The sequence below is a fragment of the Opisthorchis viverrini genome (assembly GCF_000715545.1).
Source record: "Opisthorchis viverrini unplaced genomic scaffold opera_v5_22, whole genome shotgun sequence".
Lineage (NCBI taxonomy): Eukaryota > Metazoa > Platyhelminthes > Trematoda > Opisthorchiida > Opisthorchiidae > Opisthorchis > Opisthorchis viverrini.
Genome location: NW_008751678.1, coordinates 197267 through 209043, shown reverse-complemented (window position 1 = coordinate 209043; position 11777 = coordinate 197267). Strand labels below are relative to the sequence as shown.

The 11777-nt window shown below is 43.5% G+C and overlaps 1 protein-coding gene across 1 annotated transcript; it reads left to right on the top strand.

Moving 5' to 3' along the window:
• Positions 1 to 277: 277 nt before the first annotated feature.
• Positions 278 to 6965, top strand: T265_01935 (hypothetical protein; the record flags this gene model as incomplete). Its single annotated transcript, XM_009166073.1, has 3 exons — positions 278 to 398; positions 6474 to 6643; positions 6717 to 6965. The coding sequence occupies 3 exons, from the start codon at positions 278 to 280 to the stop codon at positions 6963 to 6965; spliced, it is 540 nt and encodes a 179-aa protein (XP_009164337.1).
• Between the last annotated feature and the right edge of the window lie 4812 nt (positions 6966 to 11777).

Below are 11777 nucleotides of genomic sequence, written 5' to 3'. Positions count from 1 at the left end.
CGCCTCATGTTTTAGTCGCTACGATATTTGAAATATCGCGATACATGTATATCTTTGTAATGTACTACTCATAAGGTTGCTGAAAATCCATCGACAGCCCACGACCGGTTTCGCCCTTTTTGGGGCTCATCAGGTAGGCACAGCTCCCGGGTTTCCGTCAACCTTATGTTCTACTTGAAACCAAATTGCACGAAATTAGCGAATATATACTCATTTGCAAACTAATTTGGTTCTTTCGAGAGACTCACCTGGAACCCAGCTGAATCTCCCGTTTTTGATGTTCTCAGGCAACTGGATGTGCTGCACCAGGCCGCCTCATGTTTTAGTCGCTACGATATTTGAAATATCGCGGCATACTCCAGCATACTCCTCGGCATACTCCACATCTTCAATGAATGGTGTTTTCCTACCAAACTTTTCCTGTTTTTCCACTATCGCAACATAAGTTGATAAATTGCAGCTGTCTCTGGTTATATTAACTAGGGATGGGTAGATATACCATGAGTTTCCAATTTATGGTTGAACGAAGAGTATACGTCACAGGGTTAAAAGCACATGCTGCATCATGTCACTTGGTAAAGTCAGAGCTCAGAATAAACAGATTTTCAAGCTCTCCATAGCTAATAAGCTGCAAAAGGCACTTTTGAATAATCGCATCCCAACTACTTTGTGTATCTACTAAATATATGGACGCAGCGTTCAACAATTTGTTGCTTTCGGCTATTGAGACTGTAGAATAACACTACTCACTTGAAGACAGGGAAGATATACTGTTATCCTGATTAAGGATAAGTTCCCTCTCGTTTGATATAGATAGTAGTTCATTGAGAATAGCTATCGACGGAATTTTTTTATCCATTCTTGTCCTTCATTGGCTCATACAAGAAGCCAAGCTTTTCAAGGTTGACGTCTTCAAAGTATCTTTCTTTCTCAGCTTTATCAGCAACCAGAAATATGCCAATGCATATTACGGCGCCGTCTACTGCTGAGTGAAATGCCCATAAAACTCAGCCACAGCTCACTAGAACGGGACGTCTTGAACAGAACCACTTGAGGGTACAGAGGCGCGGCACAATTCAGGTGGGAAAATCAGCGAATCAGACGGAGGGATTACGGTCACCTCCGGAGCGAGCTTGTCCACGCATGGACAGATATCACACCTGATTGATAGATTGCGCGCACTGTGTGAACCGAGTCGACAGAGTCAGTCTGGGCTAACAATTCAGGCCAATAATTACGTGTTGTTCTGGTCGTTGTTCTGTTCGCTGAGTTGAACGATTCCGTTGCGAACGTTTCGTCAGCAACCAAAGTGATATCACCAGTGCATAGTAAGTTGGCAGTGTCGTGCTGCATCGGCGTTTAGACGTTGAGTAGTGCTGTACTATTGCTTATCTGTCTAGTTGACCTGTCGAATCAACAGGTCAAAAGTTACATGGAATGAATTGAAGAGGTCAGATTCAAAAATGATCGGGAGGTCGACCAGTCAGGGAGCTAGCCAATCATCCAACAAATGAAACACGCCATCTGCCAGTTTGATTGATTTGTACGTAACTATTGGTGATGTAAAGCCTTTCTTACTAGGCTTCGGCTCATGATCTTTCTTCCTGTTTTCTACCCACGGAAATTGTTATGAACCCCAATTTTCGGAGATCCACTGTTCCCTGTTGCTTCCACAGCGTACATACTACACAGGCACAGATACAGCACTGCCCAATGCCTAAACATCGATCCACTATGACACACCGCTGACCCACTACGCACTAAGTAGCTGAGGATATGTTTGCACGCAAATTGTTCAGCTGGGCAAACAGAACAACGAATATCTATACAACCTAAGTTACCATTTTCCTATCCACAACATTCATAGTTCTCCCGAACAGCTACCAGGAAGACTTCTGTCGGGTCCAACACGAATCGACAAACGGTCTCGTTGAAGACGAAAGCACTTTATGGTGGACTCAACCAGTTGATCTCTTCCTCATCGCTGCAGGCTTCACAAAGAAACGGAAACCCTCATAGAGGACTCATATACTTTTGTTATACCTGATATTGAGCATAATGTCCAATTATTTATCGCGGAGTGGTAAAGAAGACGTTAGAATCGAATCTTTATGACTGCCTGGATTTGGTCTGCCATGTTAATAATATAACAATCACTGATCAACGAAATCCTCATTCATCTCAGACATTAGCGTCATCATTGAGACCAGTGTGTCAACTGCTTATCTGTTTTAGAAGAAAACCTGGCCTTTTAGCGATTAGCCTAGTTACTTTCTGCAAGTAAAGGACCATGACTGGTAGTTAAAGTGTTATCATGCATTCCTGAGAATAATGTGCACCACGTAGTTTTATCTCAGTACTTCTTCCGTATCTTACATTTAAGTTAGTACTTCCGTTCTGCTGACGTCACACTGCGATATGACCCAAAATGATCTCTGTCCTTCAGCCACTCATGTATCAGCGGTGGCTATCGTGCAGAGGGCACAGTTGTGCTCTTCCTTTGCTTCACATCTCAAAGACATTCTCAAGGCCAACTGAATGTTTCCTGTTTACGCATGTGAGGCTGTAGCACTTGTGGCGCATATCCGTGCTTGTTGTATGTAAGCTTTCTGAAGACCGAATTCGTAGATCTCAGTATGAAGTACCCGACACTAGCTACAAGTTTCCTATGCATTACAAATGTTCAGATAGAGAGCTGGCATTTCACTGACCCTCATCACTACACAGCTGACACGAATATTACTTAGCCTCGTACTCGATACATACGCCTGCCAGTCTCTTGATTAATCTGGTCAGCCAATCAGAACCTTAACTAGCTGCCTACTACGAATAGGATACAGATGAAATGTCACATTTACTCGCACGGGAAATCAAAGTTCAGCTCAAAGAAGTGAAAGGTGAACTGGTTACTTGCTAACCGCTAATCACAAAAACAGTTTTACTCGCATTTGAAAGTTTTTTAGGTCCAGCAACTCAACATTCGCTGCCACCTAAACCCGCAGGCAACCCACTGACGTGAGGACACAGTTATTTCGAACCGATTCAAAACAAAACCCACCAAAATTCTGCAGTACTGCAGTGGGATAACTTGAGTGGCCCTGATCGGAATATTTCCCCAATGTTACAACAAAAAAGCACACGATAGACGGTCATCAAGGAGGGGACGACGCAGTCAGACCCATTTTTATCGTGAATTCTAACGGACCAGCAGCAGACACAAAGGAAACCGTCAGATGATAAGCTGAACACACAAAAGGTGAGACGGGTCATAGTTAGCCATCCACTCGGTGTCTCAATGGAGTTGGTGACTCATAGAGACCCAGGTCAGACAAGTTAATCGATCCAATTGATGCAAGTTCTTGGATGGCCCGCTGACCAACTTCAACTCAGCAACTGGGATTCCATGACTATAAACAGTAGACCGATCGACTAAACAGAAGAGGGTACCCGGCATTGTAACATATATTTGCCAGAAATTGCATGTAAGAATGAAGCACTCATATGCACACACAGGTGAGTTCGTCCACCAAAGGCTTGCTGCTTTGTTGTCAGGTTAAACAAGGCCTAATCTTAATTTCCGGTGCCTCTGTAGCTTCAGAATAGACTCCAAATGATGGTTCCGATCAGGGTTGTTGTACCTATCTTCATCATGCCACCTGATTGTATTTAGTTTAAATTTAAGGTTATATTACTGCAAGACATCACGCCAATAAGTTAAAAAGTCAAATATAGCCGCTGCCATTTTTTGGGTACGACACTCGTACTTCTGGGAGCTTGCAGTAGTGATACATAGAGACTCCAGCTAGCTCTGATCCGCTGACGGTGAGGCTTGAGCACCACGACTCTGTCTTCGTGAAATTTGTTTTTATCTGGCAATTTGTCTTTGATGCACACCGTTTTTACGGCCTGTGTAATCATTGCCATGCCTTGCACCAGGATATTTTCGAATATACGAAACAACTGCATGCGGATTTTCCCCAAGATAGAAGATCGCTAGCCTATCGTGTTAGTTTTTCTGTGATGCCCGTATCACGCCAAATATGAGAACCAATCAGTAAATGTTGTCGTATCAAGTCGGTGAAAGTTTCCTTCAACCACCATTTCAATTTATTCTGTTTGCCTGTCAGGCCGTAATAATCCGTAGGGTCTGGATCTATGCGTGATAAACATTTAGCTGAAATTTTTTTTAACAGTCCCGTTCACGTGAAGCTTATGGGCACACACTACTCAGATAAATGTGAGGTGGATTTTATTCCAGACAGGTATAAACCGAACACGTGAGCTGTCTCCTTTGTCGTTTGTACGATTTGGGCGACCAGACAGTTCGTGTGTGAGCATTTTCAACGTGTCCTAGAAGTCAACATCAGCCAGGACGACAGAAATACCGTATCATGGAGTCTATTGATTTTTGTTATCCGCTGCACCTACTATTCTCGTCATCCGAAGTCGAATGTGCCGATTTTTCTTGCACATTACACTGCGTCGATTGGGCAAAACGCTCACTTTAGCTAACTCGGACTAAGCTGCCGTTAACGAATGAAATCCTGGTCACGTGACAGCACGCGGATACTGACCATTAGCTCTTCCCAGCTCAGTTTGACAATATACACCTTCCTAATAGAGCCATTCAAGTCGGTGCAAACAAAGGGGGACCCACAAGTATATCAGCCACTAAAATAGCAACGGCGGGAGGTGGCGGGCAGATGTGCCCTTCTGCCTGAAATAATTCATTGTTTCCTATCTTTTTCTGGGATAACGTAAGTTTTAAGTGATACTGAATTGTCAGTTTCATTAATAAATTGAAATGATTGGGGGAAACAGTACAGCAACGTTGGAAAAGTATGGTGTTAATATCTGCAGAGGAAATCACTTTTTCAGCTGCAGTCGTAAATGCTGAGGCAAGTCATTTGTAGTTGATACTTGGTAGATTTTGGTTGCCAGGTTTTGGGTGAAACTGTGAAGTGTTCTGTTCATTCTTACAACACCAAACCCACGGAAATGTTGGTGCAGCATAAATACACTTCAGCAGTGACACCCTCACATCTTATTAGATGCCCTCAACGCAAGTTGTATCCCCGACCAACTGGTAAAAACATGTGAGGGCCAGTGTTTGCTGACAATCACTCATCATTATCATTCGCAGTGATCGTACCGTTCATCTTTCAGGATAACGAACGGAAACTCATGAACCTTCGTGAGCATTTGTCTTGCTGTATTTGTCCGCCCTTGTGTAGTTATCCCACATGACCTCTATCGTCTCGTCCACGTCAACTATGTCGGTGCTTGATATTATCCACTACGAACCATTCAACTATCACGTGCCATGTCCAGGAGTGGCTCATACTCTGAGTTCCCAGCCGATTGCGTTGGTTTTATCTAAGAAAAGTCGAAGACTTAACTAACACGTCGGCAATCACAGCATCCTAAATTTCATAGACGCAACTTACTAATCATAAGGATGCTAAACACTCTTCAACCTAATGAGTAGTGTGTTGCGTCTATACAATGTGTTTCTGGATTGGCATGTGGTACCACCTGAAACATGAAGCGGCCTCGTGCAGTACATTCAGTTGAAGGAGAACAGCATAAAGGAGAGATTTAGCTGGGGTTCAGTTGCGTCACCCTCAGAAACCAAAATGAGTGTATTTCGCCATTGTGATTTTTAAGTCTAATCAGAATAAACGAGTTTTTCTGCATGAATCATTGACTAATTTATTTCCGTTTACTTTGGTTCCATTACAACGACAGAACGGTAGCTTTGGATAGTCTGGGAGACTTCCAAACCATAATTTAGAACAACACAGATCGACTGAATAGTTCCTACCTTTTCTATACCTGTTCATCAGACTCAGATATCTAGATAAAAGTACTGAGATCGATAAGATGAAAGACAGTCTCATTCCTAATTCAAGTCAACTCTGAATTGGACAGCAAACTAAAATGGGGTACTACAGTCAAGTGAGTAGCTGGTTACATGATCGCAAGCATCTGAATGAATCGCTCTTGAATGCACTGCTGTTTGTTTGAACAGTTGTCTGGTTTGAACCCCACACATAGCTCCACACAAGAAGATCAATCAACATTTATATGCATATGGATGTGTCCTGATGAGACATTTTCTCGTTCAGTTATTTTTTTTTACCAGTGAACAGCTTGTTCAATTCTGTTCGCGTTCGTTGTTTGTCCATATTCCGTGAATTAAGTTCATTCTCCAACCAAATGTTTAGCGATTTTGTGGAACAGCTACGAGGTGTTTTTTTTTAAACTTTTTACGCACATTTCGAGCACACGAAAAAGGTCAAAACTGGACTCTTGGTAGAACCAGGAACCTCGCTAGTAATTCTTCTAAAACGTCATCTGCAAGACACTATCATGGTAGCGTTAGAGCCTGAGTCAGTCCACTTGGAATCTACGGGAGTTAACAACGATAAAAACGATAAAGGCTCCATTCCGCGTTGTTTGTGCTTTCTCAGCAGGACTTGAACAGGTCCTGTGTGAACAAGGCTTTGCAGACAGGTTAGTAGTCGGCACCCAAGTTACATGTTTCGCGGACGAGAACCAAAACGGCCCGATGCTTTGCGAAGAGGGTGCATCTCAATTAGCCAATCACGTCAGAGGATATCGGATGGTTTTTGAAAGCCATGTAAACCTAACCAATGAGGAGGAGAAAATACCCCTCAACCGTGCACTGATGATGTCTACTGGTTGTTGATCAGGTGGCTGTTGATCTGTTCGCCGAGCTTGGCAATTGGCTTGCAAACGTTTCGTCACCATGCGAGGAGACATCATCAAATATTTCAACAAATTATCAACTGATGATGTCTCCTCGTCTGGTAACGAGACGTTGCAAACTAATTGGCAAGCTCCGCGAACACATCAACGGGCCCCCTGACCATCTACCAATGTTCCCATACCCTTGGAACCAAAGCCAATATTTTAGACGTCGAGCACGAAAACACCCCTAACTCGGTCATTTTTTTATACTGGATTAAGCTCATAAAAATAGAGCATATGGTCAAAGTGAAGAAGAACCGACTGGTTCTAAAGGCTCATTACGTCTTTTCAGCCAAAACTGGTAAAAAACGTCCAAGTCACCGAATGCAGACCTAATCACCTCAGTAGAAACAGGGCATTAAATTGTATCCCTTGTCCTAGAAACGGTACGACTGAGTTGTCGGACGCCACCAAACCCGTGCTGGTCTCGATTCGTTGCTGATATAACTAAAAGTCATTTTTTCTTGTTCCGGTAAAGAAGGGTAATTCTGCCGCTTTTTCACAAACGTCGAAACAGGGCTGTGAATTATCGACCAGGATCCACATTTATTAGGCTCATTCGGCATATAGGTGAGAAACTGACGGGACGAATTTAAAAGTGGTACAAGTTGTTCGTCACTTGTCCAACGGAAGTCAGCTGCAAAAATCCAATATCGCGTCAATAGGGGCGAAATGGGTGAATTGTTGTGTGACTGTAACGTTTATACTTATATATATCTTTATAAATATATCTTATATATATCTTAGAGTTGAGGATTTTTTCAACACTGTCACAAAACCCACGTGCATACATTGATCCGATGAATGTCATCGGTTGATCTTCCGATAGTCGCAAGACATGTTACGCGATGAATGAGGGTTAAAATCGATGAGCAATATGAATATTTTTAACGGATGACATACTTTACTGTGATGTTTTTGTCTAGTACTAACTGGACAGACGTTCGCCTCAGATATCCGACTGGGTGGTCTGAACCACTTTTACCGTTGAAGTAACCTAGACAAGTGAATTTTGTTTTAGACTTTCCCAGCTGGTGCTGATACCTTAACGGGATGTGCATCGGTTTCTCCAAACAGCTAGTCGAGACGCTATACACGTCACAGTAGGCTATTTGTACTCACAAAACACCTATCGGCAGCATATCATAGCAGCCAAGAAGGACAGGCGAGCGAAGCGCCTAACCGACCGATCAACGCGCTCTTCTTTGCAGGTCGAACGTAAGGACAGGTTGACAGCGCCCGGACGGCACTGTGACGGAGGGTTTGTTGTCTGTCGTTGGTGAACCACCCGATCATCATTACACTGGCTTAGTCTCTTCTGCAATCTGTCATGTCATGAACTACATACTCTGTCGACCGCTTTGCTTCACCAGCACAAAAACTGCAACCTATTGGGATGGAACTTGCAGTGCATGCATAAAACCAGATTTTGTAAAACAATCCATGAAAAATACGTGCCTAACTTCATCTAAACAAAAGCCACAACAGTTTAACCGAAGCGGGAACAGTCTACGAGCCGTTGCGTTAAGGAAACATCCAACTTTAAATAGATCTTGTGCATGTTGTTTTCTGCCAGATGAATAGCACGTAGCAAAAAGTCGATCAAGTTGAACCCCGTGGGGATAATAAAGACAAGACATCTGCTCACAAGGTTGCTGAAAACTCTTCGACAGTCCACGACCGGTTTCGCCCTTCTTGGGGCTCATCAGGTAGGCGCGGTCCCCGAGTTTCCATCAACCTCATGTTCTACTTGTAGTTTCGTTCACGAAAATATACTGCAATATCTCGAAAAGTCTCTCATAAAAACCAAACTGATTCGCAAATGATTGTATTTCTCAAAAAACAAGACAACCTTATAACCGAGGATGCATATCAAGCATAATCATTCACCCAATTGACATGAGCCGATAAGATAACGCCATAGTTTACACAGCCACCCACTGATCCCACTTGAGGTGCCGGAACATGCCGACCACCACAGCTTGGTAGCAATCATGTTTTTCCCGCGTAGCTTCAAACTGCGACTCGATACGCGGTGCCGACCGATGAAGATCACAACCTTTTACAGCAACCATCCTGTATCAATAAGGAATTTCTCAACTAAAATAAAAATCCCGTCGGATTGTTAGACCGTTTCCCCGATCCCTACAGCAACAAATTTTGCAACGCGTCAACCCATCATCACTAGTTCTTCTCCGATATTTTCGCTGGCCACCTCGTTCAACTGAGCTTGTTCCATTTCATCTCACCTCAGACTACATACTTACACACGGACAACGGTGCAGCCACAAAACACTGGTTTATCGAAATGTAGGAATTGGTGGAAGAACAACAAATTAATTATCGCCTAGTTTCAATCCATCTCCCTGGTTATCTATTTTGGCCTCGATCTCAAATCACAAATAACTAGCTATTATCGCTTTACTCCACGGGGCGACGGGATATTATTGTGAACCTACCGTCTGGGGGTGTTGTTTAGGCTTCATCAGGAGTATTTAGGCGTCGATTGTAATCCGCTCATGACGGTTATTTTTTATCGGTTTGTCATGAACTACCATCGGATGAAGTCAAGGAAATGTATGAAAAGTGTGAAATTGTGCAAATGACAGAAACGATAAATCGGTAGGATGTATGATCAGCATAGCCAGTACACTGTTGGGCTAACCTAGATTTGTTATGATTGAATAAGAACTGCCTTAGATGCTTCTCTGAATTTGACAATATTCCCGAAACAGCATTGCTCCCAAAAAAGGAAGCACCTGAATGTAGAATCCAATTTGCGAAACACGGTCCTTTCCCATTCCCTTGAGGAAAGAATCACACCCAAACGACTAATTCACTTCCAAGACGAGACACTACGATGGAGCTTAAAGCCCTAGACATATCAGATGACTATCGCTTAAAGAAGGCGATGTCATAAGCACAAATGATATGCCAAACTTTCAAACTGGATAGCTCTTAATGACTAAACTGGAATTTGCTTAGCTGACCAATCAGCCGTCGTCTCCTGGGACATTCCGGAGTTGAAATAACACATGGGAGTAATGCAACTGAACGATAGGATGAGGTAACACAAGATAACTCAACAAGTGTCACGTTTCCAATGGTGTCCATTGCTTTGCTGTTGTGTACGAATTCGTATTCCAGCTAACCTACTTAGGTTACGCATTACAGATATATATATATATATATATGTATATATGTCATTTAAACTGTAGGGGGCAGCCTACTTTAGTGACAGGTTTTGAAGTGTAGGCAGAAGCCACTATTATGGTAAAGCTGTTTTCGGTTAAAATAGCCTTTTAGCTGACGCCAACTGAATAGTTACAGACTATTAAACAGGGTACCAAAACCCTTATATGCATCTCATTTACAAAAACTGAATAGCCATCTTCTCCTCGAAGGCGTCTTCCTAAAATTTCCTGGATATTCGGTGACTGTTGCACAAATTCAAGCAAATGCGACTCCACAAATTCCGTAATGGATCTCACTTTTCAAGAGACGCGAAACGTATTTATGAGAAAACATACTACTCGCATGCCCCATCAGTAGTATCCACTGTTGCACCGGTTGCGCTGGTAATGGTCCAGGAGCTTCTCCCAAATACGAACCTAACACGATGATCAAAGTACTCTCTTTCACGCAGCAGCAGCTGACTGGCTGGCTCACTGGCAACATCCCTCCAGTCTTTGTAGGAGGCCAGGTCAGTGCTACCGGATCGCAACCTACACCACAGCAACAGACACCGTCTCCAATCCAACACTTTTTGGCCACTGGCAATTTGCCGCCACTCACCTCACTTCATCAGCAGCGGAGCCAAACGCAACCCACTCTGGTTCATCTTAATCCTGTTCTGATTCAGAGAAACCTGAGTGCAATTTCTTTGTCATTGAGGAATGCGAGTCTCTGACAACCTGTGAGCCCAAGACCCGATAGATTTCCCGCATTTAGTCAAGGTATTAATTCTACCAACCAAAAAGACATTCATTCGGGCTGAGAATAAAGCTTCTGACCTCTTATTTGGTGAGAAAGTGCCGTACTGACTAAGCTGCATCCTTTGGCCTGCTTGATCCGCTTAATGCCCCGCGTAGATATTTGTTCAGCCTGATTTCCTTCACTGGATCGCGTTTTCGAGCATAGTTCATTACTCAGTACCGTCTGTAGTCGCTTCCAAAACTTCACACGCTGGCATAATTAACTGTTTTCATTCCCATTTTTTTTACCTAGATCACACATGTACGGATATCACGTGAATCCGATAAACATATAAAATCATGTGCTTTGTTATGAACAAATGAGCCGCATACGAGGCGTTCGATTTGTGAATAGCGAGTCGATGTCCACGTGCCATACTGAACAGGTGATGTTAGCTGAATATTTAGAAACTGAGTCTAACTACTGAAGTGAGGGAGGCGGAAGGCGAAGCTCAAGCTCAACGAAACTCACTCCTAGGCCGCGCCAGGGTCCAAACTGCGGATATCTGACATTCGAGGCGAGCGTGTTAAACCTGCTCCAACAGGGCAGGCTTGAAGCATCTGAATTTTCAAGTCTAAACTGGCGAACGTGTTCACTCTTAAGTGATATCATTGGTTTGCCCGACTCCTCGATCAACGAACCAGTAATTGTTTTGGCTGTTTCAGTCAGGACTTCCTAACAGGTGATGTTAGCTGAATATTTAGAAACTGAGTCTAACTACTGAAGTGAGGGAGGCGGAAGGCGAAGCTCAAGCTCAACGAAACTCACTCCTAGGCCGCGCCAGGGTCCAAACTGCGGATATCTGACATTCGAGGCGAGCGTGTTAAACCTGCTCCAACAGGGCAGGCTGGAAGCATCTGAATTTTGAAGTCTAAACTGGCGAACGTGTTCACTCTTAAGTGATATCATTGGTTTGCCCGACTCCTCGAACAACGAACCAGTAATTGTTTTGGCTCTTTCAGTCGACTGATGCGCCTGTCAGGACTTCCTAGTCAGGTAGCTCCATGGTCCCTTGAAACCTGATGAAC